At 40.5% G+C, this 24,642-nt stretch overlaps 1 protein-coding gene across 1 annotated transcript in view; it reads left to right on the top strand.

The window, feature by feature from the left end:
- The window catches only part of LOC139422004 (UV radiation resistance-associated gene protein-like), a 151,984-nt gene continuing 127,342 nt past the window's right edge, over positions 1-24,642 (top strand). Inside the window, exons 1-6 of the mRNA XM_071173146.1 lie at positions 1-305; positions 7,180-7,297; positions 11,635-11,669; positions 21,642-21,803; positions 21,950-22,024; positions 22,139-22,224. Of these exons, the coding sequence (XP_071029247.1) occupies positions 204-305; positions 7,180-7,297; positions 11,635-11,669; positions 21,642-21,803; positions 21,950-22,024; positions 22,139-22,224 (578 nt within the window). The 5' untranslated portion in view covers positions 1-203. The remainder of the gene's footprint in view (positions 306-7,179; positions 7,298-11,634; positions 11,670-21,641; positions 21,804-21,949; positions 22,025-22,138; positions 22,225-24,642) is intronic.

The following is a 24,642-nucleotide window of genomic DNA, read 5'->3' as shown; positions in this document are numbered from 1 at the left end:
GACAGACGGATGACAGCTTCCTGAGCAAGTCCTACTTTGTTTATGTCACGTAGCTAGCTAGCTAACTGACGGCTACAAAAGTGCTTTGTTTTCTTATTAAGCGGATTACTGCACTGATACATACATTTCTGGCGTAGAAGGTGAATCTAGATTTACATGATCCGGGGTTGTTTGGTACGAACGCCTCTGGTGCCGTTAGGAGAATGAACTCCATCACCGGTCGGGATCACCCTGTACCTGCCTCCTCTGTCAACTCTGGAGCCTCATCTTCTCGAGGCTTGCACGTAGAACTCACATCTCAGCAGGTAAGGACATGGACCCTCAGCTCGGTGGAATGTTTTTATGATTGACTCTCATGCTGTAATAATGCTGTGTGTCACATGTCAAAACTGCAAGATGAATACAGCAGGCCTATTACAGCTCTCTTGGTTAGCGAGACAGTTATACGTTGTCTATAATAGCTAGTTAGATACATGTGCAAATGTTAGATATTTAGTTTGCAAGTAACAGAGACGAATATGCTAGCTAGCCAGCTTAGTTAGCCCTAGCCTTGTCGCAAACACTGCTGGAAGCCTGGGGAAGTTCAATGGCAGAGATCAGCTAAAGAGGGGTTGGAAGTCGGTGCAAATCAGTGATGCCTCGCAACACGTCAAACCAATCAAATGCCTTATTATGGCGGGGCTTTTCTTTCAAAATCAATCATTTCTAAGTGACCCCAAACACGTGTGTGTGTGTGTGTGTGTGTGTGTGTGTGTGTGTGTGTGTGTGTGTGTGTGTGTGTGTGTGTGTGTGTGTGTGTGTGTGTGTGTGTGTGTGTGTGTGTGTGTGTGTGTGTGTGTGTGTGTGTGTGTGTGTGTGTACTCAGTGCAAATCATTTCTAAATTGCATATAGTCTTTAAGGTGCATGTTTTCAAATATGGAATTATTGAAGTTGCCTTTACTGGCTGCTGAGATATACATTAATTCCTGCTTATTATCATATTTTTAAACAACATGCTACTTTGGGAAGAAACCGTCTTTATGAATGACTTGACTGTGCTGGGAAACACCCAGTGTCAAGGACTCATTAACTCAGAATATGAGGAGAATATGGCTTGTGAATCTCATCTCATTGCAGGCTTGTTAAAGTTTCACAAGATTCATAAGTGACTGCGGAAAGTAGGCCTTGTTAGGGAATCAATGTTAACCAGCCCTCTCACCTAATGTGCACAGGCCGACACCGGACAGCCATGGACGTTGAAAAGTAATTTGACTTCTGTTTCATAAGTTTGGACAGTACAGCACAGTATAGATCAGTACAGTATAATGTACTCTATTGTTCTGTGCTGAACTATACTCTACTATATTGTACTCTACTATATTGTACTCTGCTGTACTGTGATTTGGTCTATGATTGGTACAGATGTGGTCCGGACCAACCAAATTTGGTCTTGTTTGTGGGTAAAGCTCATTAGAATAATAGCCAGCATTATTTTGGTTATGACTTTTCAAGCTTGGATAGTAGATTTCGGTGGAAAAGGACAAAGAAGCATATGATATACCTGGTTGTATTGATAGCATGCAATTTGGTGGAGCCTATATGATCAACTACTCTCCTTTACTAGATTAGATTCAATCCGATGTTCAGAGATGGAAAACTTTCCTTATTTCTATGTTAGGAGGGTCAACATAATCAAAGTGAATATATTACCATGGCTGATGTATTTTTTCAAAGTTTTACCACTTTCAATTCCATTCAACTTCTTTAAGAATAAATGACCTACTCTCCAACTTTATTTGGAATGGAAAGCCTTTAAGAGTCAAATTGAATGTTTTACACTTACCTTATGAAGCTGGACAATAACAACACTGTTAAGTCCTGGTTCCAAAGTGGCATCATTCATTTTTAGCAAATGTATTATAATGGCACTCTACTGTCATTCAATTAATTACAAGAAAAATGTGGGTTATCCAAAACCAATTTCTTTAAATTCTTATAACTCAGAAATCTTATTCAATCGCTTCAATAGAATCTGGATGAATCTAAAGCTTCTAGCTTTGATTGAATTTCTACCTAATAGCACAGAACTTTTATAAAGGAAAAATGGGAAACAGATCTCTAAGAAAATGTATGAGACTATTGGTCACAGATATGTAAAAATGTTCATAATTTCTCCTACAACCTTAGATGTAAATGATTGCAATTCAAGATAATCAGTTGGATTTACTACACTCCTGCCAGAATGCATGTTATATGCACCCAGAAATGTTGGAGAAAAGGAACCCTATTACATATGCTGTGGTCCTGTGACAAACTGACACCATTTTGGGATAATGTCTGTGATATCATATTATTGTGTTTAGGAATTTCTATCTATCGCCACGATAGATGTCTGTTGGGAAATGTAAATATTGATGAAAAATATCAGAGTTTTTTTTTTTTTTACCTGGGTATAATTGCTGCAATTTTTTTTATAGCTATCAATTGGAAAGCATCATACTCACCATCAATAACAAACTGGAATTATGTCTGTTGGGAAAAGTCACATTCCTCAAGTTGGTCAATGTGAAGTTTCCAGATTTGATCAAACATGTCCTTTTTTTTTGTTGCTTAAATTTCATACAACACAATCTAAAGAAATGTAACTATATAGTTCAGAACTCCAGTTCGTTATTGATGGTGAGTATGATGCTTTCCAATTGATAGCTATAAAAAAAAAAAATTGCAGCAATTATACCCAGGTAAAAAAAAAAAACTCTGATATTTTTACAGTGGGGCAAAAAAGTATTCCGTCAGCCACCAATGGTGCAAGTTCTCCCACTTAAAAAGATGAGAGGCCTGTAATTTTCATCATAGGTACACTTCAACTATGACAGACAAAATTAGAAAAAAAATCCAGAAAATAACATTGTAGGATTTTTTATGAATTCATTTGCAAATTATGGTGGAAAATAAGTATTTGGTCAATATCAAAAGTTTATCTCAATACTTTGTCATTGCCAACAAAGGGTATATAACAGAGGTCAAATGTTTTCTGTAAGTCTTCACAAGGTTTTCACACACTGTTGCTGATATTTTGGCCCATTCCTCCATGCAGATCTCCTCTAGAGCAGTGATGTTTTGTGGCTGTTGCTGGGCAACACAGACTTTCAACTCCCTCCAAAGATTTTCTATGGGGTTGAGATCTGGAGACTGGCTAGGCCAGTCCAGGACCTTGAAACGCTTCTTACGAAGCCACTCCTTCGTTGCCCGGGCGGTGTGTTTGGGATCATTGTCATGCTGAAAGACCCAGCCACGTTTCATCTTCAATGCCCTTGCTGATGGAAGGAGGTTTTCACTCAAAATCTCACGACACATGGCCCCATTCATTCTTTCCTTTACACGGATCAGTCGTCCTGGTCCCTTTGCAGAAAAACAGCCCCAGATCGAGGGGCCCAGATCGAGGGAGATTATCAGTGGTCTTGTATGTCTTCCATTTCCTAATAATTGCTCCCACAGTTGATTTCTTCAAACCAAGCTGCTTACCTATTGTAGATTCAGTCTTCCCAGCCTGGTGCAGGTCTACAATTTTGTTTCTGGTGTCCTTTGACAGCTCTTTGGTCTTGGCCATAGTGGAGTTTGGAGTGTGACTGTTTGAGGTTGTGGACAGGTGTCTTTTATACTGATAGCAAGTTCAAACAGGTGCCATTAATACAGGTAACGAGTGGAGGACAGAGGAGCCTCTTAAAGAAGGATTTACAGGTCTGTGAGAGCCAGAAATATTGCTTGATATACTTAAATACTTATTTTCCACCATCATTTGCAAATCAATTCATTAAAAATCCTACAATGTGATTTTCTGGATTTTTGTTTTCTAATTATGTATGTCATTGAAGTGTACCTATGATGAAAATTACAGGCTTCATCTTTTTAAGTGGGAGAACTTGCACAATTGGTGGCTGACTAAATACTTTTTTGCCCCACTGTATGTTTGAATTTTACATGTACGTTATATGTGTATGTGTATTGAAAGGGGAGGCTGCTGTGTGTTCATGTACAGGTGTGTGCATGTTGTAGTGTGTAATGGGTGTGGTGCTTGTGTTTATAGAAAAATATACAATACCAGTTAAAAGTTTGGACACACATACTCATTCAAGGGTTTTTCTTTATTTGTTCTACATTGTAGAATAATAGTGAAGAGATCAAAACTATGAAATAACACATGGAATCATATTGTAACCAAAAAAATGTTAAACAAATCAAAATATATTTTATATTTGAGGTTCTTCAAAGTTGCTGCCTTGATGACAGCTTTGCACACTCTTGGCATTCTCTCAACCAGCTTCATGAGGTAGTCACTTGGAATGCATTTCAATTAACAGGTGTGCCTTGTTAAAAGTTCATTTGTGGAATTTCTTTCTTTAATGTGTTTGAGAAATCAGTTGTGATGTGACAAGGTAGGGGTGGTATACAGAAGATAGCCCTATTTGGTAAAAGACCATGTCCATATTATGGCAAGAACAGCTAAAATAAGCAAAGAGAAACGACAGTCCATCATTACTTTAAGACATGAAGGCCAGTCAAATCAGAACATTTCAAGAACTTTGTAGTGCAGTCGCAAAAACCATCAAGCACTGTAATGAAACTGGCTCTCCTGAGGACCGCCACAGGAAAGGAAGACCCTGAGTTACCTCTGCTGCAGAGGATAAGTTCATTAGAGTTACCAGCCTCAGAAATTGCAGCCCAAATAAATGCTTCGGAGTTCAAGTAACAGACACATCTCAACATCAACGGTTCAGAGTAGACCGCATGAATCAGGCCTTCATGGTTGAATTGCTGCAACAAAACTACCACTAAAGGACACCAATAAAAGGAAGAGACTTGCTTGGGCCAAGAAACACGAGCAATGGAAATAAGACCTTTGGTCTGATGAGTCCAAATTTGAGATTTTTGGTTTCAACCGCCGCGTCCTTGTGAAAAGCAGAGTAGGTGAACGAATGATCTCCGCATGTGTGAGTCCAACAGTGAAGCATGGAGGAGGAGGTGTGATGGTGTGGGGCTGCTTTGCTGGTGACACTGTCTGTGATTTATTTAGAATTCAAGGCACACTTAACCAGCATGGCTACCACCACATTCTGCAGCGATATGCCATCCCATCTGGTTTGCGCTTAGTCAAATAAAATGTGATTTGTCACATGCGCCGAAAACAACAGGTGTACAGTAGACCTTACAGTGAAATGCTTACTTACAAGCCCTTAACCAACAATGCGTGATAAGTAAAAATAGATGAGTAACAAAATGAAATAAAAATAATGAATAATTAAAATGCAGCTGTAAAATAACAGTGGTACAAGGGGTACTGGTACAGAGCTGGTGGGACTTTAATTTGTTTTTTAACAGGACAATTTAACATTTTTATTTTATTTTACCTTTATTTAACTAGGCAAGTCAGTTACGAACAAATTCTTATTTTCAATGATGGCCTAGGAACAGTGTGTTCTAGGTGGCAGTGGCAGAACTACAGATTTTTTTTTACCTTGTCAGCTCGGAGATTTGATCTTGTTCCGGTTACTAGTCCAACGCTCTAACCACTAGGCTACCTGCCACCCCCAATGACCCAAAACACACCTCCAGGCTGTGTAAGGGCTATTTGACCAAGAAGGAGAGTGATGGTGTGCTGCTTCAGATGACCTGGCCTCTACAATTACCTGACCTCAACCCAATTCTGATGGTTTGGGATGAGTTGGACCGGAGAAAAGTCTGCTGACCTTTTCTATGGGGGGTTGCTGAACAAGTTGGGTTTTTGTTTCCGAGCAACCTTATTCTTATAGGGAATCCCATGACTTAGATTTATCCCTAATGCCTGTGGTGGTGGAAGCTCAGTGTGGGCTGCTGGAGTTTGAAGAATGTAGATCAGGTGAGGGCCTTGGCCTGCCGTTGGCATAGATAGTCCTACTGCTGCTCTGACACTGCTGCCCCTGAGGGGTGAACTCATTCAATGGCCCCTCGTTACACGGGTCTCATATCCCATTGCCATTCTCTTGAGTTACACCCCCCCCCCCCCCCCCTCAATTATGAGGCTTTTTCTTTGGAGCCATTATTTTTTTTATAGATGCAGTCCTCTGTAAAATAAAGTCTTCTTCAGTTATTCAGTTAGTCTACTCTTTTTTTTGGTTGGCTGTAACTGATCCTTTCTCTTCAAGCAGGTTCCTTTTTATTTTAGGCTACTTCTCTATTTTTTTTGAAAGGTGGGCTTCTGACTGATGTCCAACCATGGTTATGTTCTGTCAGGGGTGTGGAACACATTTTATAGAGCTGCGGAATCATGGGTTTTCTACTCTGAGACATACTGTACAAATGCTTTTTGTGTGTCATTGGCATGCTGGCTTGGACTTTAGTTGATGAAACTGTGGCGCTCCTGTATGCAGAGCTTTTGTGAGAGAAACACAGTGAAGTCAACACATGAATGAACTCTGCTTTCAAATGAAACGCTTGTCTGCAAATTGTATTCTTTTTGGACAAATGTTGATAGATGACGTGTGACTAACCAGATACTAGGGTCTGGACGATAACAGTATCGCAATACTCGTTAGTGTCGTGGCAAGGAAACAAAGCACGAAGCGGCTTTAACTTCTTCAGGAAAACTACCCTAATGTCAACTGTTTTCTTTCTCAAGCTATAGCATACAATATGTTACAAATTCAGCATGTTTTTAAAGGACCAAAGAGTTTTTGTCTGCTTCGTTTTTTCATTTTTGCCGTGAAAAAAATATTGCGATACTGGTATCATCCCGGCCCTACCAGATACGCCAAGTTCTCTCCAATCGAGCTACTATATTCTAAAAGGGTAGTTTTTATTTTTAACATGAGGATGTACTTGAGCCTAATGACTTTGCTATCTGAAATTGTGACTTCTGGTTGACTGCATTGTTTACTCCTGTGTGAATTAGACTAGCTCATTGGGTAACAGTCTTGTAAGTCAATCTGCATTGATTTGGATTGTGTAACGGGATGAAACTCTTGAAATCGATAATACAATTGTAAAAGGCATTGAAGCTGACCCAGAGAAGTACAAGCTGCATCGTACGTAATTTAGACTTAGGCTACCTCAGGTTGTGGGCAGTTCATTTGGCTAAATGCTGTCTCCTGTCTCTGCTCCTGCTTCTATTTCTTTTCTCTTTTTCCTGACTATCTCACCATCTGCCTTTCTCTCCCTAACAGAGGCGGTTACGTCATCTCAGAAGCATCGCAGCCCGCAACATCGTCAACAAGAATGGCTCTCCACTGTTGGACACATATTTTACCCTTCATCTCTGCTTAGAGGACTGGATATCCAGAGGTCAGTACAGTACACCCTCTTTCAGCTGTCTCTGTATCACAGTGTTCCCGGCCACTGCACTAATACCCCTTTCACACTACTGAGCCCAGTCACTCCACACTACAAACATGTCTTTAGGCCTGAATCCTAACTTGAGATCTGTGCACATAACTTGACAACAATGCAGGATTTACGCAAAAGTCATGGAAAGATGCGATTCAGCCCTTAGTACCAGAGCCCACTTAGGACTAAATGTTCAGCACTACTGTGCACTGCATTAGGCTACTCTCACAAGTGGAAGAAATGTCAGAGTCCCATTACAAAGTGTAGTTAAATGCACAAGGACTTGGTTTGTTAGGGGACGCTGATGCTCCAGTAAATGAGGCCTTTCACTTTTGGTTTAAGGGCAAATCATTTCATTTTAAGTTAATATACAAAAATGGCCCAGATCGAGCCAAGACTTCAGGGCCTTGGCTTGCTGTTGTCAGGTAATCCTGACAGGTGTTGTATCTTCACAAGTGTTGTTTAAGCTTTTGTGTGTGTGTGTGTTTATTCAATCAAATCAAATGTATGTATATAGCCCTTTGTACATCAGCTGATATCTCAAAGTGCTGTACAGAAACCCAGCCTAAAACCCCAATCAGCAAGCAATGCAGGTGTTGAAGCATGTTGGCTAGGAAAAACTCCCTAGAAAGGCCAAAACCTAGGAAGAAACCTAGAGAGGAACCAGGCTATGTGGGGTGGCCAGTCCTCTTCTGGCTGTGCCGGGTGGAGATTATAACAAAACATGGTCAAGATGTTCAAATGTTCATAAATGACCAGCATGGTCAAATAATAGGTCTGGGACAGGTAGCACGTCCGGTGAACAGGTTAGGATTCCATAGCCGCAGGCAGAACAGTCGAAACTGGAGCAGCAGCACGGCCAGGTGGACTGGGGACAGCAAGGAGTCATCATGCCAGGTAGTCCTGAGGCATGGTCCTAGGGCTCAGGTCCTCCGAGAGAGAGAAAGAAAAAGAGAATTAGAGAGAGCATACTTAAATTCACACAGGACACCGGATAAGACAGGAGAAGTACTCCAGATATAACAAACTGACCCTAGCCCCCCCGACACATAAACTACTACAGCATAAATATTGGAGGCTGAGACAGGAGGGGTCAGGAGACACTGTGGCCCCCATCTGATGATACCCCCGGACAGGGCCAAACAGGAAGGATATAACCCCACGCACTTTGCCCACGCACTTTGCCAAAGCACAGCCCCCACAGCCCCCCTGGGGTGCCAACCCAGACAGGAAGATCACATCAGTGACTCAACCCACTCAAGTGACGCACCCCTCCTAGGGACGGCATGAAAGAGCACCAGTAAGCCAGTGACTCAGCCCCTGTAATAGGTTTAGAGGCAGAGAATCCCACTGGAAAGAGGGGAACCGGCCAGGCAGAGACAGCAAGGGAGGTTCGTTGCTCCGGAGCCTTTCCGTTCACCTTCACACTCCTGGGCCAGACTACACTCAATCATATGACCCACTGAAGAGATGAGTCTTCAGTAAAGACTTAAAGGTTGAGACCGAGTTTGCGTCTCTGACATGGGTAGGCAGACCGTTCCATAAAAATGGAGCTCTATAGGAGAAAGCCCTGCCTCCAGCTGTTTGCTTAGAAATTCTAGGGACAATTAGGAGGCCTGAGTCTTGTGACCGTAGCGTACGTGTAGGTATGTACGGCAGGACTAAATCCGAGAGATAGGTAGGAGCAAGCCCATGTAATGCTTTGTAGGTTAGCAGTAAGACCTTGAAATCAACCCTTGCCTTGACAGGAAGCCAGTGTAGGCAGGCTAGCACTGGAGTAATATGATATTTTTTTTTGGTTCTAGTCAGGATTCTAGCAGCCGTATTTAGCACTAACTGAAGTTTATTTAGTGCTTTATCCGGGTAGCCGGAAAGTAGAGCATTGCAGTAGTCTAACCTAGAAGTAACAAAAGCATGAATTAATTTTTCTGCATCATTTTTGGACAGATATTTTCTGATTTTAGCAATGTTACGTAGATGGAAAAAAGTTGTCCTTGAAACAGTCTTGATATGTTTGTCAAAAGAGAGATCAGGATCCAGAGTAACGCTGAGGTCCTTCACAGTTGTATTTGAGACGACTGTACAACCATTAAGATTAATTGTCAGATTCAACAGAAGATCTGATTTGTTTCTTTGGACCTAGAACAAGCATCTCTGTTTTGTCCGAGTTTAAAAGTAGAAAGTTTGCAGCCATCCACTTCCTTATGTCTGAAACACAGGCTTCCAGCGAGGGCAATTTTGGGGCTTCACCATGTTATGTTTTCGAATGACATCCCCAAGAGGTAAAATATATAGTGAAAACAATAGTGGTCCTAAAACGGAAACTTGAGGAACACCAAAATTTACAGTTGATTTGTCAGAGGGCAAACCATTCACAGAGGCAAACTGATATCTTTCCGACAGATAAGATCTAAACCAGGCCAGAACTTGTCCGTGTAGGCCAATTTCGGTTTCCAATCTCTCCAAAAGAATGTGGTGATCAATGGTATCAAAAGCAGCACTAAGGTCTAGGAGCATGAGGACAGATGCAGAGCCTCGGGCTGATGCCATTAAAAGGTAATTTACCACCTTCACAAGTGCAGTCTCAGTGCTATGATGGGGTCTAAAACCAGACTGAAGCATTTCGTAAACATTGTTTGTATCCAGGAAGGCAGTGAGTTGCTGCGCAACAGCCTTTTCAAATTTTTTTGAGAGGAATGGAAGATTTGATATAGGCCGATTTTAGTTTTTTATATTTTCTTGGTCAAGGTTTGGCTTTTTCAAGAGAGGCTTTATTACTGCCACTTTTAGTGAGTATGCAGCTTGAAGGTTTAGAGGCCATGATTATTTTCATCATTGTGCCAAGATATATAGTACTAAAAGTGTCTCTCTTGAGTGTCTCTCTTGTTCCTATTTCCTGGCAGAGTTGTGCAGACTCAGGACAACTGAGCTTTGAAGGAATACTCAGATTTAAAGAGGAGTCCGTAATTTGCTTTTTAATAATCATGATATTTTCCTCAAAGAAGTTCATGAATTTATTACTGCTGAAGTGAAAGCCATCCTCACTTGGGGGATGCTGCTTTTTAGTTAGCTTTGCGAAAGCATCAAAAAGAAATGTCGGATTGTTCTTATTTTCCTCAATTAAGTTCGTAAAATAGGATGACCGAGCAGCAGTAAGGGCTCTTCGATACTGCACGGTACTGTCTTTCCAAGCTAGTCAGAAGACTTCCAGTTTGGTGTGGCGCCATTTCCTTTCCAATTTTCTGGAAGCTTGCTTCAGAGCTCGGGTATTTTCTGAATGCCAGGGAGCTAGTTTCTTATGAGAAATGTTTTTAGGGGTGCAACTGCATTTAGGGTATTGCGCAAGGTTAAATTGAGTTCCTCAGTTAGGTGGTTAACTGATTTTTGTCCTTTGACGTCCTTGGGTAGGCAGAGGGAATCTGGAAGGGCATCAAGGAATCTTTGTGTGGTCTGTGAATTTATAGCACGACCTTTGATGCTTCTTGGTTGGGGTCTGAGCAGATTATTTGTTGCAATTGCAAATTTAATAAAATGGTGGTCCGATAGTAGTCCAGGATTATGAGGAAAAACATTAAGATCCACAACATTTATTCCATGGGACAAAACTAGGTCCAGAGTATGACTGTGACAGTGAGTAGGTCCAGAGACATGTTGGACAAAACGATGAGTCGATGATGGCTCCGAAAGCCTTTTGGAGTGGGTCTGTGGACTTTTCCATGTGAATATTAAAGTCACCAAAGATTTTAATATTATCTGCTATGACTACAAGGTCCGATAGGAATTCAGGGAACTCAATGAGGAATGCTGTATATGGCCCAGGAGGCCTGTAAACAGTAGCTATAAAAAGTGATTGAGTAGGCTGCATAGATTTCATGACTAGAAGCTCAAAAGACGAAAACGTCTTTTTTTTTTTTTTTTTTTTTGTAAATTGAAATTTGCTATCGTAAATGTTAGCAACACCTCCGTCTTTGCGGGACGCACGGGGGATATGGTCACTAGTGTAACCAGGAGGTGAGGCCTCATTTAACACAGTAAATTCATCAGGCTTAAGCCATGTTTCAGTCAGGCCAATCACATCAAGATTATGATCAGTGATTAGTTCATTGACAATAATTGCATTTGAAGTAAGGGATCTAACATTAAGTAGCCCTATTTTGAGATGTGAGGTATCATGATCTCTTTCAATAATGACAGGAATGGAGGAGGTCTTTATCCTCGTGAGATGGCTAAGGCTCAATGTCTGTTTGAGAAAGCTTTACAATGAATTTAACCTGTTTTTTTGCCTTCCCTTGCAGACTTTTACAAGAGTGAAGTCATCCGAGATTCATTGGTGAGTGTCATTCTTTTCAAAAGAACAAACATGTGTTGGACAGATTCTACATTAATTTGCCAAAGAAGGCTGCCTGGCCGCACACAAAATGACTATAGCACCAGCTATGGAATGTCATAGCAATCCATTTTGTGTGGATTTTGTTGTATGATTTGTCTGCTTATGTCTGTGGAAGCACACTACCGGTTATATGCTTAGTTCCATTCAGAGGACACAAGAGTAGAAACAAGTGACAGCACGGCCAGCCAAAAGGTTTATCACTACCCCTGTCCAGGTTTACACACTCCTCCACGCCCACAACGTGTTTGTGCGTGTGTACATGTGAGAGTGAACAGTGGGCACTTTCTCCAATGCTGCTGTGTGGAAAGAGGGCATGGTTCCTCCATTTCCCCATTGCGGAGGAGTGGTGTCTGCCAGCCAGTACATGGACTCAGGTCAGCCGCCTTGGTGTTTGTTTCTAACACAATCAAGTCAAGTAGCCTACCTTTCACTTCCTCTCATCTGTCAAAACAGTTGCTGAAAGAACACCTAATATTACCTAAAGTAACTCGACCAAAAAAAGCACTTGTTTGGTTCGGTTGAATTCAGACTTGGATGTATCAACATTGCACAGGTTGGCCACACCAGGATGGTGTTGTGACCCTGAATCTGACTGCTTTTAATGGGAGTCATCACTGATCCACACAGTGTCAGCAAGCTCCCATCTCCTTGTCTCCATAGCTTCACAGAGGGCAATGCACAGGGGTTTACTGTACTGTATGGTATCTTATTGACAGTTGCATATGTGCAATAAGGCCAAGAACAACAGAAAACAGTCAACGTCTCTGTTCTTGGCATGCGCTAATCTCTTTCTTCATGTTGTACCCCAGTCATATAAACAACAGACAGGAAGGTGGAAAGCAGCCTTGTAGCAACACACTGTATGAGACAAGAGGAAACAAACAGGCTTACATACTGTATGGATAAAATATGCACAAGTGTCCATTGTACTATTTCTCTCTCTATCTCTCTAAACGTGTTCATAGCATGTCTGCCATTGTGTTCTGCAAGACCCCATTCAGCAAAATCAGATGCAATATCTGATTTTGCTGAATGGCGTCTTGCAGAACACAATGGCAGACATGCTATGAACATGTTTAGAGAGAGAGAGAGACCTGGGCCAACATTTACGATTCTTCTCAGCTATGGCTCTATTAACACAACGTCCTTGGATTCAGTCGGAAGTTTCCATATTTTTATTTTTCTCGTTTGCAGGGAACCGATTGTCCTCACTGACAGTTAGATTTGGTCCTACACCCTCTGTGGAATAGCAGCTGCTACGCGCTCCCTTCTCTGCATGGAGTCTGTGATGAATGTCGCCAAGTAGAGCAGCAGACCATTACCAACATGCCAAATGTAGAATCATGAGCTGGCCTAAGCTCTTTTCCAAGCCTACCTTTCCCTTACTTTCCAGGGCCCTAGTCTGAAATGTACTGCAGATTAAGCTCAGGATTGTGTCTGGCAGAGATCTGAAATCTGCCTTTGTATTGAAAATGTCAGCATTCCTCCATGACCTTTGTTTGTTCTATAGTGTTTTTGTCTATCAAAGGAGCCTGCTCCTTTCTGCCCCTCCCCACCCCCACTGTAGGGCGAGGGTGAGGATCAAACGGTGGCAGTTTGCGCCACTGCTTACTCTGTTTGCTACAAATATATATGTTGTAACTTGTCACTCAGATCTTATAGGGATGGTGCGAGATTTTGGCAATCAAGCCTTTTTTCTACTTTCCCAGAGGCAGATTAACTAATGGATACCATTTTATGTCTGTGTGCAGTTTGAAGGACATTGAAGGTAATTTTGCAAGTCATTGCTAACTAGTGTTAGCCAATGACTGGAAGTCTATGGGAAAAGCTAGCAATTGTGCTAACGCTAGTTAGCAATTTTCTTCAAGTTGCACACAGAGACATAAAAATGGCATCCATGAGTTCATCTGACTCTTGGTAAGTAGAAAGTGTGTGTGTATATATATATATATCTATCTATCGATCGATCGTGATCATATTCATTGGAGTGGCAGCAATGATTTAGCAGGTCGGGGCACCGCTGCTAGATGAATATAGGAGTCCAGGTTCTTTCACAGCAGGCAAAATGTGGCATGTGATGTCTTTACGGTGACATCAATGTTGCAGACAGATTTGGCTGCTGCGTTGGAGTAAGGCTGGGTTGGATTTGGCCTACAAATCATATAATTTTATATATATATTTTAAAAAATGTATTTTTTAAACTTTTTTTTTTATATACTTATGGGCGATTCATAATAAATATATATAGATATTATGAAATTGAGATATATCTATCTATCTATCTCATAACCTATCATAATATGGTCATAACACTGTCATGCTGAATAATTAGACCTATTGTGACGTACTCTATATTGCGTTTTTTTTTATGGCTGGTTATGACATCTACATAAGTGGGCCAAAATCCACAAACCCTACCACGATAGTTAGTTATGGGTGGTTATGACATCTATATAAGAGTGTCAAAGCCCACAAACCCTACCACGTTAGTTATTTATGGGTGGTTATGACATCTATATAAGAGTGCCAAAGCCCGCAAATCCTACCACACAAGGCAAACCATTCCATTCTACTTGTAAATAATGTAACATTTCCTAAATTTGTAAGTTTTTATTACCATTACAATTGTACACACATTGATGTCATACATGCATAGCCCAGTGCTCTGTCGCTGATGACTTGGATGAATGCAGGAGTAGGACAAAACACCCTTATTAGCCTTACAACAACAAAACATTTCCTGTGATGGTCTATAAATGCCCATATTTTGGAATCAAAGTTTGTTCACAACATTATAATTGTCCTCCATTGGTTTGCTTTAATATACATGTATACTTAGTGCTACCACTAGGGGGAGACATTTGAACAGTTAGCTGCAGGCGCGCACCTCATACGTTGGAAGAAAAGAAACAGGAAAAGATGCCCAGTGAAAAAATGTCAATTGTCCATGTCTCCTTATTCATTCTGTTTTCATGTTTGTAACATTTATAAGTATGGCTTTGTAAGATAACATGTTTATCTACATTTTGATGTGTACAGTCGTGGCCAAAAGTTTTGAGAATGACACATATTCATTTCCACGAAGTTTGCTGCTTCAGTGTCTTTAGATATTTTTGTCAGATGTTACTTCAGTATTCCACTGAAGTATAATTACAAGCATTTCATAAGCGTCAAAGGCTTTTATTGACAATTACATGAAGTTGATGCAAAGAGTCAATATTTGCAGTGTTGACCCTACTTTTTCAAGACCTCTGCAATCCGCCCTGGCATGCTGTCAATTAACTTCTGGGCCACATCCTGACTGATGGCAACCCATTCTTGCATAATCAATGCTTGGAGTTGGTTAGAATTTATGGGTTTTTGTTTGTCCACCCGCCTCTTGAGGATTGACCACAAGTTCTCAATGGGATTAAGGTCTGGGGAGTTTCCTGGCCATGGACCCAAAATATCAATGTTTTGTTCCCCGAGCCACTTAGTTATCACTTTTGCCTTATGGCAAGGTGCTCAATTATGCTGGAAAAGGCATTGTTCGTCACCAAACTGTTCCTGGATGGTTGGGAGAAGTTGCTCTCGGAGAATGTGTTTGTACCATTTTTTAAATTCATGGCTGTGTTCTTAGGCAAAATTGTGAGTGAGCCCACTCCCTTGACTGAGAAGCAACCCCACACATGAATGGTCTCAGGATGCTTTACTGTTGGCATGACACAGGACTGATGGTAGCTCTCATCTTGTCTTCTCTGGACAAGCGTTTTTCCGGATGCCCCAAACAATCAGAAAGGGGATTCATCAGAGAAAATGACTTTACCCCAGTCCTCAGCAGTCAAATCCCTGTACCTTTTGCAGAATATCAGTCTGTTCCTGATGTTTTTGAAGGGGCTTCTTTGCATCCTTCTTGACACCAGGCCATCCTCCAAAAGTCTTCGCCTCACTGTGCGTGCAGATGCACTCACACCTGCCTGCTGCCATTCCTGAGCAAGTTCTGTACTGGTGGTGCCCCGAACCCGCAGCTGAATCAACTTTAGGAAACGGTCCTGGCGCTTGCTGGAATTTCTTGGGCGCCCTGAAGCCTTCTTCACAACAATTGAACCGCTCTCCTTGAAGTTCTTGATGATCCGATAAATGGTTGATTTAGGTGCAATGATGACAGCACGTGTTTCCTTGTAGGTAACCATGGTTGACAGAGGAAGAACAATGATTCCAAGCACCACCCTCCTTTTGAAGCTTTCAGTCTGTTATTCGAACTCAATCAGCATGACGGAGTGATTTTCAGCCTTGTCGTCGTCAACAATCACACCTGTGTTAACGAGAGAATCACTGGCATGATGTCAGCTGGTCCTTTTGTGGCAGGGCTGAAATGCAGTGTAAATGTTTTTGGGGGATTCAGTTAATTTGCATGGCAAAGAGGGACTTTGCAATTAATTGCAAAAAAGATCTGATCACTCTTCATAACATTCTGTAGTATATGCAAATTGCCATCATACAATATGAGGCAGCAGACTTTGAAAATTAATATTTGTGTCATTCTCAACTTTTGGCCACGACTGTAGTTCCAATTTTTGACTGAGTGAAAAACTAAATATGTTCCCCTCCATATGATCATAGCCAGGCTAAACTAGCTTAATTTGTAACGTTATGTAGCTAGCCAAGTCAATGAGATGTCTCAGATTAAATACATTGTTATTATAAACGTTTTGGCTCATACTTTACATTTTTTTACAAACGATGTCAAGTACTAAGTGTATTTACATGAGTACATATGAACCATGCTAATAATATGTATTTTAGGTTACTTTTTATGAAATGTGAATCTAACTGTTGCATGCTAACCTTTAACATTAGCTATCTCAGTGTTAGCTGTCCATGGTTTTTTGTTACAGTTAATAAACAGGCCTCTTCTATAATTCGTTAATACAATTAGCATTGTATATAGAGTGAATCATATGAACTGTTACCTCAATGATGCATGGGTTTATTTACTGTATTTTTGCACACCACCACCATATTCAGTGATAGGACAGCTAACGTTAGCTAAACAAACACTAACTAGATGGTAGCTAACTAGCTAGCTACATGAATAGTTGAGAGCTAGTTAGCAATGTTATGAAAACATTGAGACCGTGGTTGTAATGTATTTGAGAATGTGTGAAAGTGTTTGCTATAATATATTTGGTATAATTCGTTTTCAGCTTTCTTTAGCGCTGTCACTGAATTGTAGCATACTCTATTCTGATTTATTTTCTTTATTTTTCAGAGAAAGTAATGCATCTGAAGAACTTGCTGCAGAAACATACTTTCAAACGAAAGGAAACTTATTGGCAGGGAAAAAACAAATTTGAATAAATAATACAATTTGAGAGTGAAATCCTTTGTTGTAACGAATTCTTTAGTCATTAAAAAAAAACTTGTATAAAATACACTTTAAGACACTGTCATGAAGCATTATGACCCTCCTGTGTCACTTTACTTGGACTAAGAAAATACACTTTATGACACTGTCATGAAGCATTATGACCCTCCTGTGTCACTTTACTTGGACTTAGAACATGCACTTTATGACACTGTCATGAAGCATTATGACCCTCTTGTGTCACTTTACTTGGACTTAGAAAATGCACTTTATGACATTGTCAAGAAGCATTATGACCATCATAATTATATAAGTCAAAAAGAGGGTGTATTGTCCTTCTCCTGAAATCTGCTCCTGCATTCATCCCAGTCATCAGCAACAGAGCACTGGAGTAGGTGCATGTCTGACATCAATGTGTGCGCAATAATAATTTCATATGGTCAATTTCAGAAAATGTTATATAACAAACATACTGTTGACAAGTAGACCATGGTGTAATGGAATGGTTTGCCTTGAGTGGTAGTTTTTTTTATTTAGGTGTCATAATAACCAGCCATAGAATAGCGCAATATATGTCATAACAGGTCTAAATATATGTCATGACAGTGTTATGACCATTATTATACAACGGGTGGGTTTAATCCTGAATACTGATTGGTTTCAACGAGTGGCGCGGCGGACTAAGTCACAGCATCTCAGTGCTTGAGGCATAACTACAGACACACTGGTTCGATTGCAGGCAGTATCACAACCGGCCGTGATTGGGAGTCCCATAGGGCAGCGCACAGTTGGCCCAGCGTCGTCTGGATTTGGCCGGTGTAGACCGTCATTGCGAATACGAATTTGTTCTTAAATGACTTGCCTTGTTAAATAATGGTTCAAAATAAAATATAAAAGCGCATTCGATCGGTTGTCTATTCTACAAGTTACCACCGGCTAAATCTATTGACGTTAAATTCCACTGTCTCATCAGCCCAGGCAGGGCTAAAACTATAAACTTGATCTCCACTATAAAACACATCTAGACATTATCTCACATTTTCTTTTAGACTAACATATAGTTTAACAGTGGAGATTTGTATACATCTTAATGTCTGTATCTTCGACATTTGCAACATTGTTTCAATATTCAAATTCGATCTCCAACTGTCCCATAGTAAGGAACGTATAGGAGTCGGGACGAGAGAGAGTGGCAGGCAGCGTTAATCAATCAGTCGAACACACGAATCAGCTGGCATTTTTAATGAATATATACAAAGAAATGTACATTTTTAAAAAAGGTCAAACGAACGAAGTGTAGCTAGTTTGCAGTGATTGTGTTAGCTGTGTTGTTGGCTAGCTCCTGTGAACAAAAGTGTCCTGACGAGAGAGCACATTTTCTATGCCAGGCGACATTTTCTATGCCAGGCGAAATCGTGCCTCATTAACGATAGCTCATTGTTATGGATGTATCCAAATAAATGGCACTGAAAAACAGTTTAAACAAATGCAGCTACTGTTGTTATTCTTTCTGCACTGTTTCACGTGACTAAGTTGTTCGTAGTTGGCTGGCTAGCTAGCAAGCAAAGAGATAAGAATGTCAGCCAATATGGCAATGGAACATTGCGAATGACTGGGTTGCGTCCATAGATACAGAACAAAAAGACTGAATGACTGGGTCGCGTCTCTCGCAACCGAAACGACCAGCCCCCGTGGCTAGCAACCCTAGATTTGTTTTGGGACTATATATTGTGGAAGGATGAAATTGTTTGAATAAATTCATCAACTAATTTAGATTTTTCATTGTTGAATATGTTGGTAACCGGTTGTATAAACGTGATAAAGCCCCCGAAGCCGGTGTTTGAAGGATATATTGGCACGGTTAACACCGGCCCTCGACCAACAACACCCATGCCAATATATCCTCCAAACATCAGCTTTTCGTGCATTATCACTATATTATGACAGGTTATGACAAGTTGTCAGCTGTTATGACATGGTTATGGTGTCAAGTAAAGTTTTACCTATGTTTTCTTTAAATAAGCTTTGGTGTACAATTAAAAGTCAAATACACTGCATTTCTAACGGTCAACAATAATCTAATGAATTCAGGCCTTGTGAAATTATACCTAGGCTAAATATAAGCCTTCCACAACCATAAGACCCACAAATAATGTAATTGTTTTATCAAAATAGTTTAACCTGCTTTTTTGCAATAATCACTGATCTGGATTTCAAGTCTGTCTATGAAAATGCCCTTTTTGTTACACATTTAATGAGAACCATGCATAATGCACATTCACTAATAATGTCTACCTTCTTGTAGCAGGCATTATTTATGAGACTTGCTAACACCGGTCTCCTGAACAATCTCTGAAGCACAAGCACAAGCCCATGTGCTAGTGAGTAGCCAGCTAATCTCTTAAATTTCATGTTTAGCCAACATGGATTTATTTGCTAGCTAACAAGGTTGGTAGAACAGTTGAATTATGATCACACCTTTCGGTCTGTCTCCAACTGTTTGAACAGCATGCTAGCCTGTCTACTTTGTTAAAATGTTGAATTCAAGTGGCCTACCTTGTTTCTCAGAATGAGAACGAGTTGCCTATTCCTTATATAATTGTGTTTTATGCTTATTGCATATTTATAAAACAGACTAGACGGCTAGTGTAATAGTATTTGGCTAAAATGCTGCTAGCGGTACATGGTCCCGCAATAACACGTGCAACAAACTGAGCATTCATTTTCCAGAACCAATGTTCATTGATACTACCATTTTTATTAGTGTCTGTTCTGCGCGCAATTTGAGGAGTTAACCTTTAACTTCTCTATTACAGTAAAATAATGTCTCAATGTGTTTTGGTGTCCATATGGCTGATTTCAAATGCATGCTTTTCAACCGTTCGCTGCCTACACCCGCACGCCCGACTAGCATCACCACCCTGGATGGTTCCGACCTAGAATATGTGGACATCTATAAGTACCTAGGTGTCTGGCTAGACTGTAAACTCTCCTTCCAGACTCATATCAAACATCTCTAATCCAAAATCAAATCTAGAGTCGGCTTTCTATTTCGCAACAAAGCCTCCTTCACTCACGCCGCCAAACTTACCCTAGTAAAACTGACTATCCTACCGATCCTCGACTTCGGCGATGTCATTTACAAAATAGCTTTCAATACTCTACTCAGCAAACTGGATGCAGTTTATCACAGTGCCATCTGTTTTGTTACTAAAGCACCTTATACCACCCACCACTGCGACCTGTATGCTCTAGTCGGCTGGCCCTCGCTACATGTTCGCCGCCAGACCCACTGGCTCCAGGTCATCTACAAGTCTATGCTAGGTAAAGCTCCGCCTTATCTCAGTTCACTGGTCACGATGGCAACACCCACCCGTAGCACGCGCTCCAGCAGGTATATCTCACTGATCATCCCTAAAGCCAAAACCTAATTTGGCCGCCTTTCCTTCCAGTTCTCTGCTGCCTGTGACTGGAACGAATTGCAGAAATCTCTGAAGTTGGAGGCTTTTATCTCCCTCACCAACTTTAAACATCTGCTATCTGAGCAACTAACCGATCGCTGCAGCTGTACATAGTCCATCGTTATATAGCCCACCCAATTTATCTACCTCATCCCCATAATGTTTTTATTTTATTTACATTTCTGCTCTTTTGCACACCCAGTATCTCTACCTGCACATGTTCATCTGATCATTTATCACTCCAGTGTTAATCTGCTAAATTGTAATTATTCACTCCTATGGCCTATTTATTGCCTACCTCCTCATGCCTTTTGCACACAATGTATATAGATTATTTTTTTTCTACTGTTATTGACTTGTTTATTGTTTACTCCATGTGTAACTCTGTGTTGTTGTCTGTTCACACTGCTATGCTTTATCTTGGCCAGGTCACAGTTGCAAATGAGAACTTGTTCTCAACTAGCCTACCTGGTTAAATAAAGGTGAAATAAAAAAAATTCTGTTGTACCAAACCTCAAATGCAAATAGTGAGTTGAAACTGCTTGTCAGAGAGGGAGAAGTGATCTCTCATCTTTGTGAGTGGCAGAGGAGGGGGCTTGGGGGGAGTGTCTGTGAGAGAGAAATGGAAAGGTACACACAGCACAGAAGGAGCGAAGGAGATTAGACCAAAAAGACTACTCTCATGAAAATAAAAAAAACTAGATTTTTGCTAAACAGGCATTTGTAATGTCGCGCTAATTCGATATATCGCCGGCTCTAGGTTATAGTAACCTAGAGCTCCGTCTGAAACCCTGTGAGATTTTATGATGACAAATCTCCTCGGGATATTGATGTTGGATTTGTAAATATTTGTCCAGACTTTTGTAAGTGGGACAACAGTTACATGACAGATAAATGAACATCCTGGTTCAGCACCATTTTGTGTGCTCGAGTCACTTTCACACACACTACTGACACACATTAGAATTTGTCATTTGAACAAATTAAACACTTGGTTGTTTTCATTTGCAATATTACTTGAACTGGAACTAATCAAAATGTTCCATCCCAGTGGGATCATTCATTCAGCTGCATAATCCCTTGTCTTGGCCTGTCTTTGTCAGAATCCAACATGGCGGAGCCTGGACTTTGGCATGCTGCCGGACCTCCTTGACACATCTGTGTCCTGCTTCGTGGTGAGGATCTGGGGCGGCTGGGAGGAACAGTTCACACTCCTCATAGAGTGGAAGGTCAACCTGGATGGGCTCAGATACACAGGGCAGCAGGTCAGTGTGTAAACACACACGCTCATAAAATATAGGCTACTTTGGGATGTATGCTGACTAGCATCCATGCAGTCATCTAGACAATAACAGCCTTTCTCTTGTTTTAATACAGACATACTAAATGCCACTGCTTTGTTCCTCCACAGATCCGCTCCAGGAATCCAAATGAAATCATATTTGGATTGAATGATGGCTACTATGCAAGTGACTTTGATCATAAGGTACTGCTGACTTTGATCCAGGAATTATGTCCCTAATATAGACCATAAACATTCTATATTTAGTTTTTCTATGTTTCGTTTTGTTATTGTAAGGTTGAAATGTGCGTATTTCAGGACCACTCTGAAAGGAAGAAGAACAGTTTACTCCTTGTGGACCAGAGTTCAGTGAGGAACTCCTACAGTGTCTTCTCTCTGCTGAGGTGAAACAGACCGCACCCACCAAACACTCTCACACACAAGACGCTGGACACGTAACAGCATCTCCCATAGGACAATGTGTCCAGCTAGTATGGAGCTATTTCAGTGCCAACAGAAATTGTATTTGAATTCCATCATTTTGAATTGGAATTATGATATTGAATTTAAATTTCATATTTTTTAGTTTGTAATGCACAAATTGAATCATTTAATTAATAAATTGAACTTGTATTTCATGATTTGAAACTAAATTTAATGAATTATGCATTCAGTTTTAAATTAATTAATTAATATATTCAATTAGCATAGGGCCCCACAGTGGAGATGTCATAATACCCATAAAACTTAAGGTCAAGTAAGGAAATCGTTCCAATTGTTTTTCCATAATTCATTTTTTCAATAAGGGATTTTATAAACACTTAAAATAAGGGCTGTGTTTAATGTAGGCTTACCCTGGCTTGACGTTTTGATAACCTTGTAAATCTGTTAAAAAAGCTATATCAATATATTAATCTCTATTTACTCTCAGATTTGAAAATGCTAATTAGCATAAAAGTAGACATCATGCAAAACTACAAATCCCTGCAAGCTCCTGTATGTCATCTCTAGCTAACAGGTGTTGTGTCAATTGAAAACTTGCACAAGACAGTTCACAGAATTGTCAATTTAAGAAATTTAGACTATGTTCCTTACTGCATTTAACTAACATTAGATAGTTAATCCAGAGATAATGCCGAATTGAGGTAAAGATAATTATCGTCCAGATCATGGCATTTGTAGTTCTTTATGATAGCCACATTAGCAGCTAATTAGCATGTCATTTTTGAGGGGTTAATACAGGCGAATACAGTGCCTTCGGAAAGTCTGAAGGCACTGTAAGGTCTGAAACCCCTTGACTTTTTCCACATTTTGTCACGTTACAGCCTTATTCTAAAATGGATAAAATGAATCCCTCAGCAATCTGCACACAATACTCCATAATAACAAAGCGAAAACAGGTTTTTGCAAATTTATTAGAAAAAAAAACAGACCTTATTTACATACAATTGAATTCGGAAGTTTACATACACTTTAGCCAAATACAAATAAGTTTTTCACAATTCCTGACATTTAATCCTAGTAAACATTCCCTGTCATAGGTCAGTTAGGATCACCACTTTATTTTAAGAATGTGAAATGTCAGAATAATAGTAGAATAATCACATTCCCAGTGGGTCAGAAGTTTACATACACTCAATTAGTGTTTGGTAGTATTGCCTTTAAATTGTTTAACTTGGGTCAAACGTTTCGGGTAGCAATCCACAAGCTTCCTACAATAAGTTGTGTGAATTTTGGCCCATTCCTCCTTACAGAGCTGGTGTAACTGAGTCAGGTTTGTAGGCCTCCTTGCTCGCACACGCTTTTTCAGTTCTGCCCACACATTTTATATGGTATTGAAGTCCGGGCTTTGTGATGGCCACTCCAATACCTTGACTTTGATGTCCTTAAGCCATTTTGCCACAACTTTGGAAGTATCCTTGGAGTATTTGTCCGTTTGGAAGACCCATTTGCGACCAAGCTTTAACTTCCTGACTGGTGTCTTGAAATGTTGCTTCAATATATCCACATAATTTATACCCTCATGATGCCATCTATCTTCTTTTGTGAAGTGCACCAGTCCCTCCTTGCAAACCGTTGTCTGGCTTTTTCTGGCGGTTTTGGAGCAGTGACTTCTTCCTTGCTGAGCGGCCTTTCAGGTTATGTCGATATAGGACTCGTTTTACTGTGGATATAGATACTTTTTTACCTGTTTCCTCCAGCATCTTCCCAATGTGTTTTGCTGTTGTTCTGGGATTGATTTGCTCTTTTTGCACCAAAGTACGTTCATCTCTAGGAGACAGAACGCGTCTCCTTCTTGAGAGGTATGACGGCTGCGTGGTCCCATGGTGTTTATATTTGCGTAATATTGTTTGTACAGCTGCACGTGGTGCCTTCAGGCATTTGGAAATTGCTCCCAAGGATGAACCAGACTTGTGGAGGTCTACAATTATTTTTTGGAGGTCTTGGCTGATTTCTTTTGATTTTCCTATGACGTCAAGCTAAGAGGCACTGAGTTTGAAGGTAGGCCTTGAAATGCATCCACAGGTACACCTCCAATTGACTCAACTGATGTCAATTAGCCTATCAGAAGCTTCTAAAGACGACAATTTTCTGGAATTTTCCAAGCTGTTTAAAGGCACAGTCAACTTAGTGTATGTAAACTTCTGACCCACTGGAATTGTGATACAGTGAATTATAAGTGAAATAGTCGGTCTGTAAACAATTGTTGGAAAAATGACTTGTGTCATGCACAAAGTAGATGTCCTAACCGACTTCCCAAAACTATAGTTTGTTAACAAGAAATTTGTGGAGTGGTTGAAAAATGAGTTTTAATGACTCCA

Source organism: Oncorhynchus clarkii, chromosome 12, assembly GCF_045791955.1.
Source record: "Oncorhynchus clarkii lewisi isolate Uvic-CL-2024 chromosome 12, UVic_Ocla_1.0, whole genome shotgun sequence".
Lineage (NCBI taxonomy): Eukaryota > Metazoa > Chordata > Actinopteri > Salmoniformes > Salmonidae > Oncorhynchus > Oncorhynchus clarkii.
Note: the sequence above shows the minus strand (reverse complement) of the source record. Positions and strands in the feature narration are given on the sequence as shown.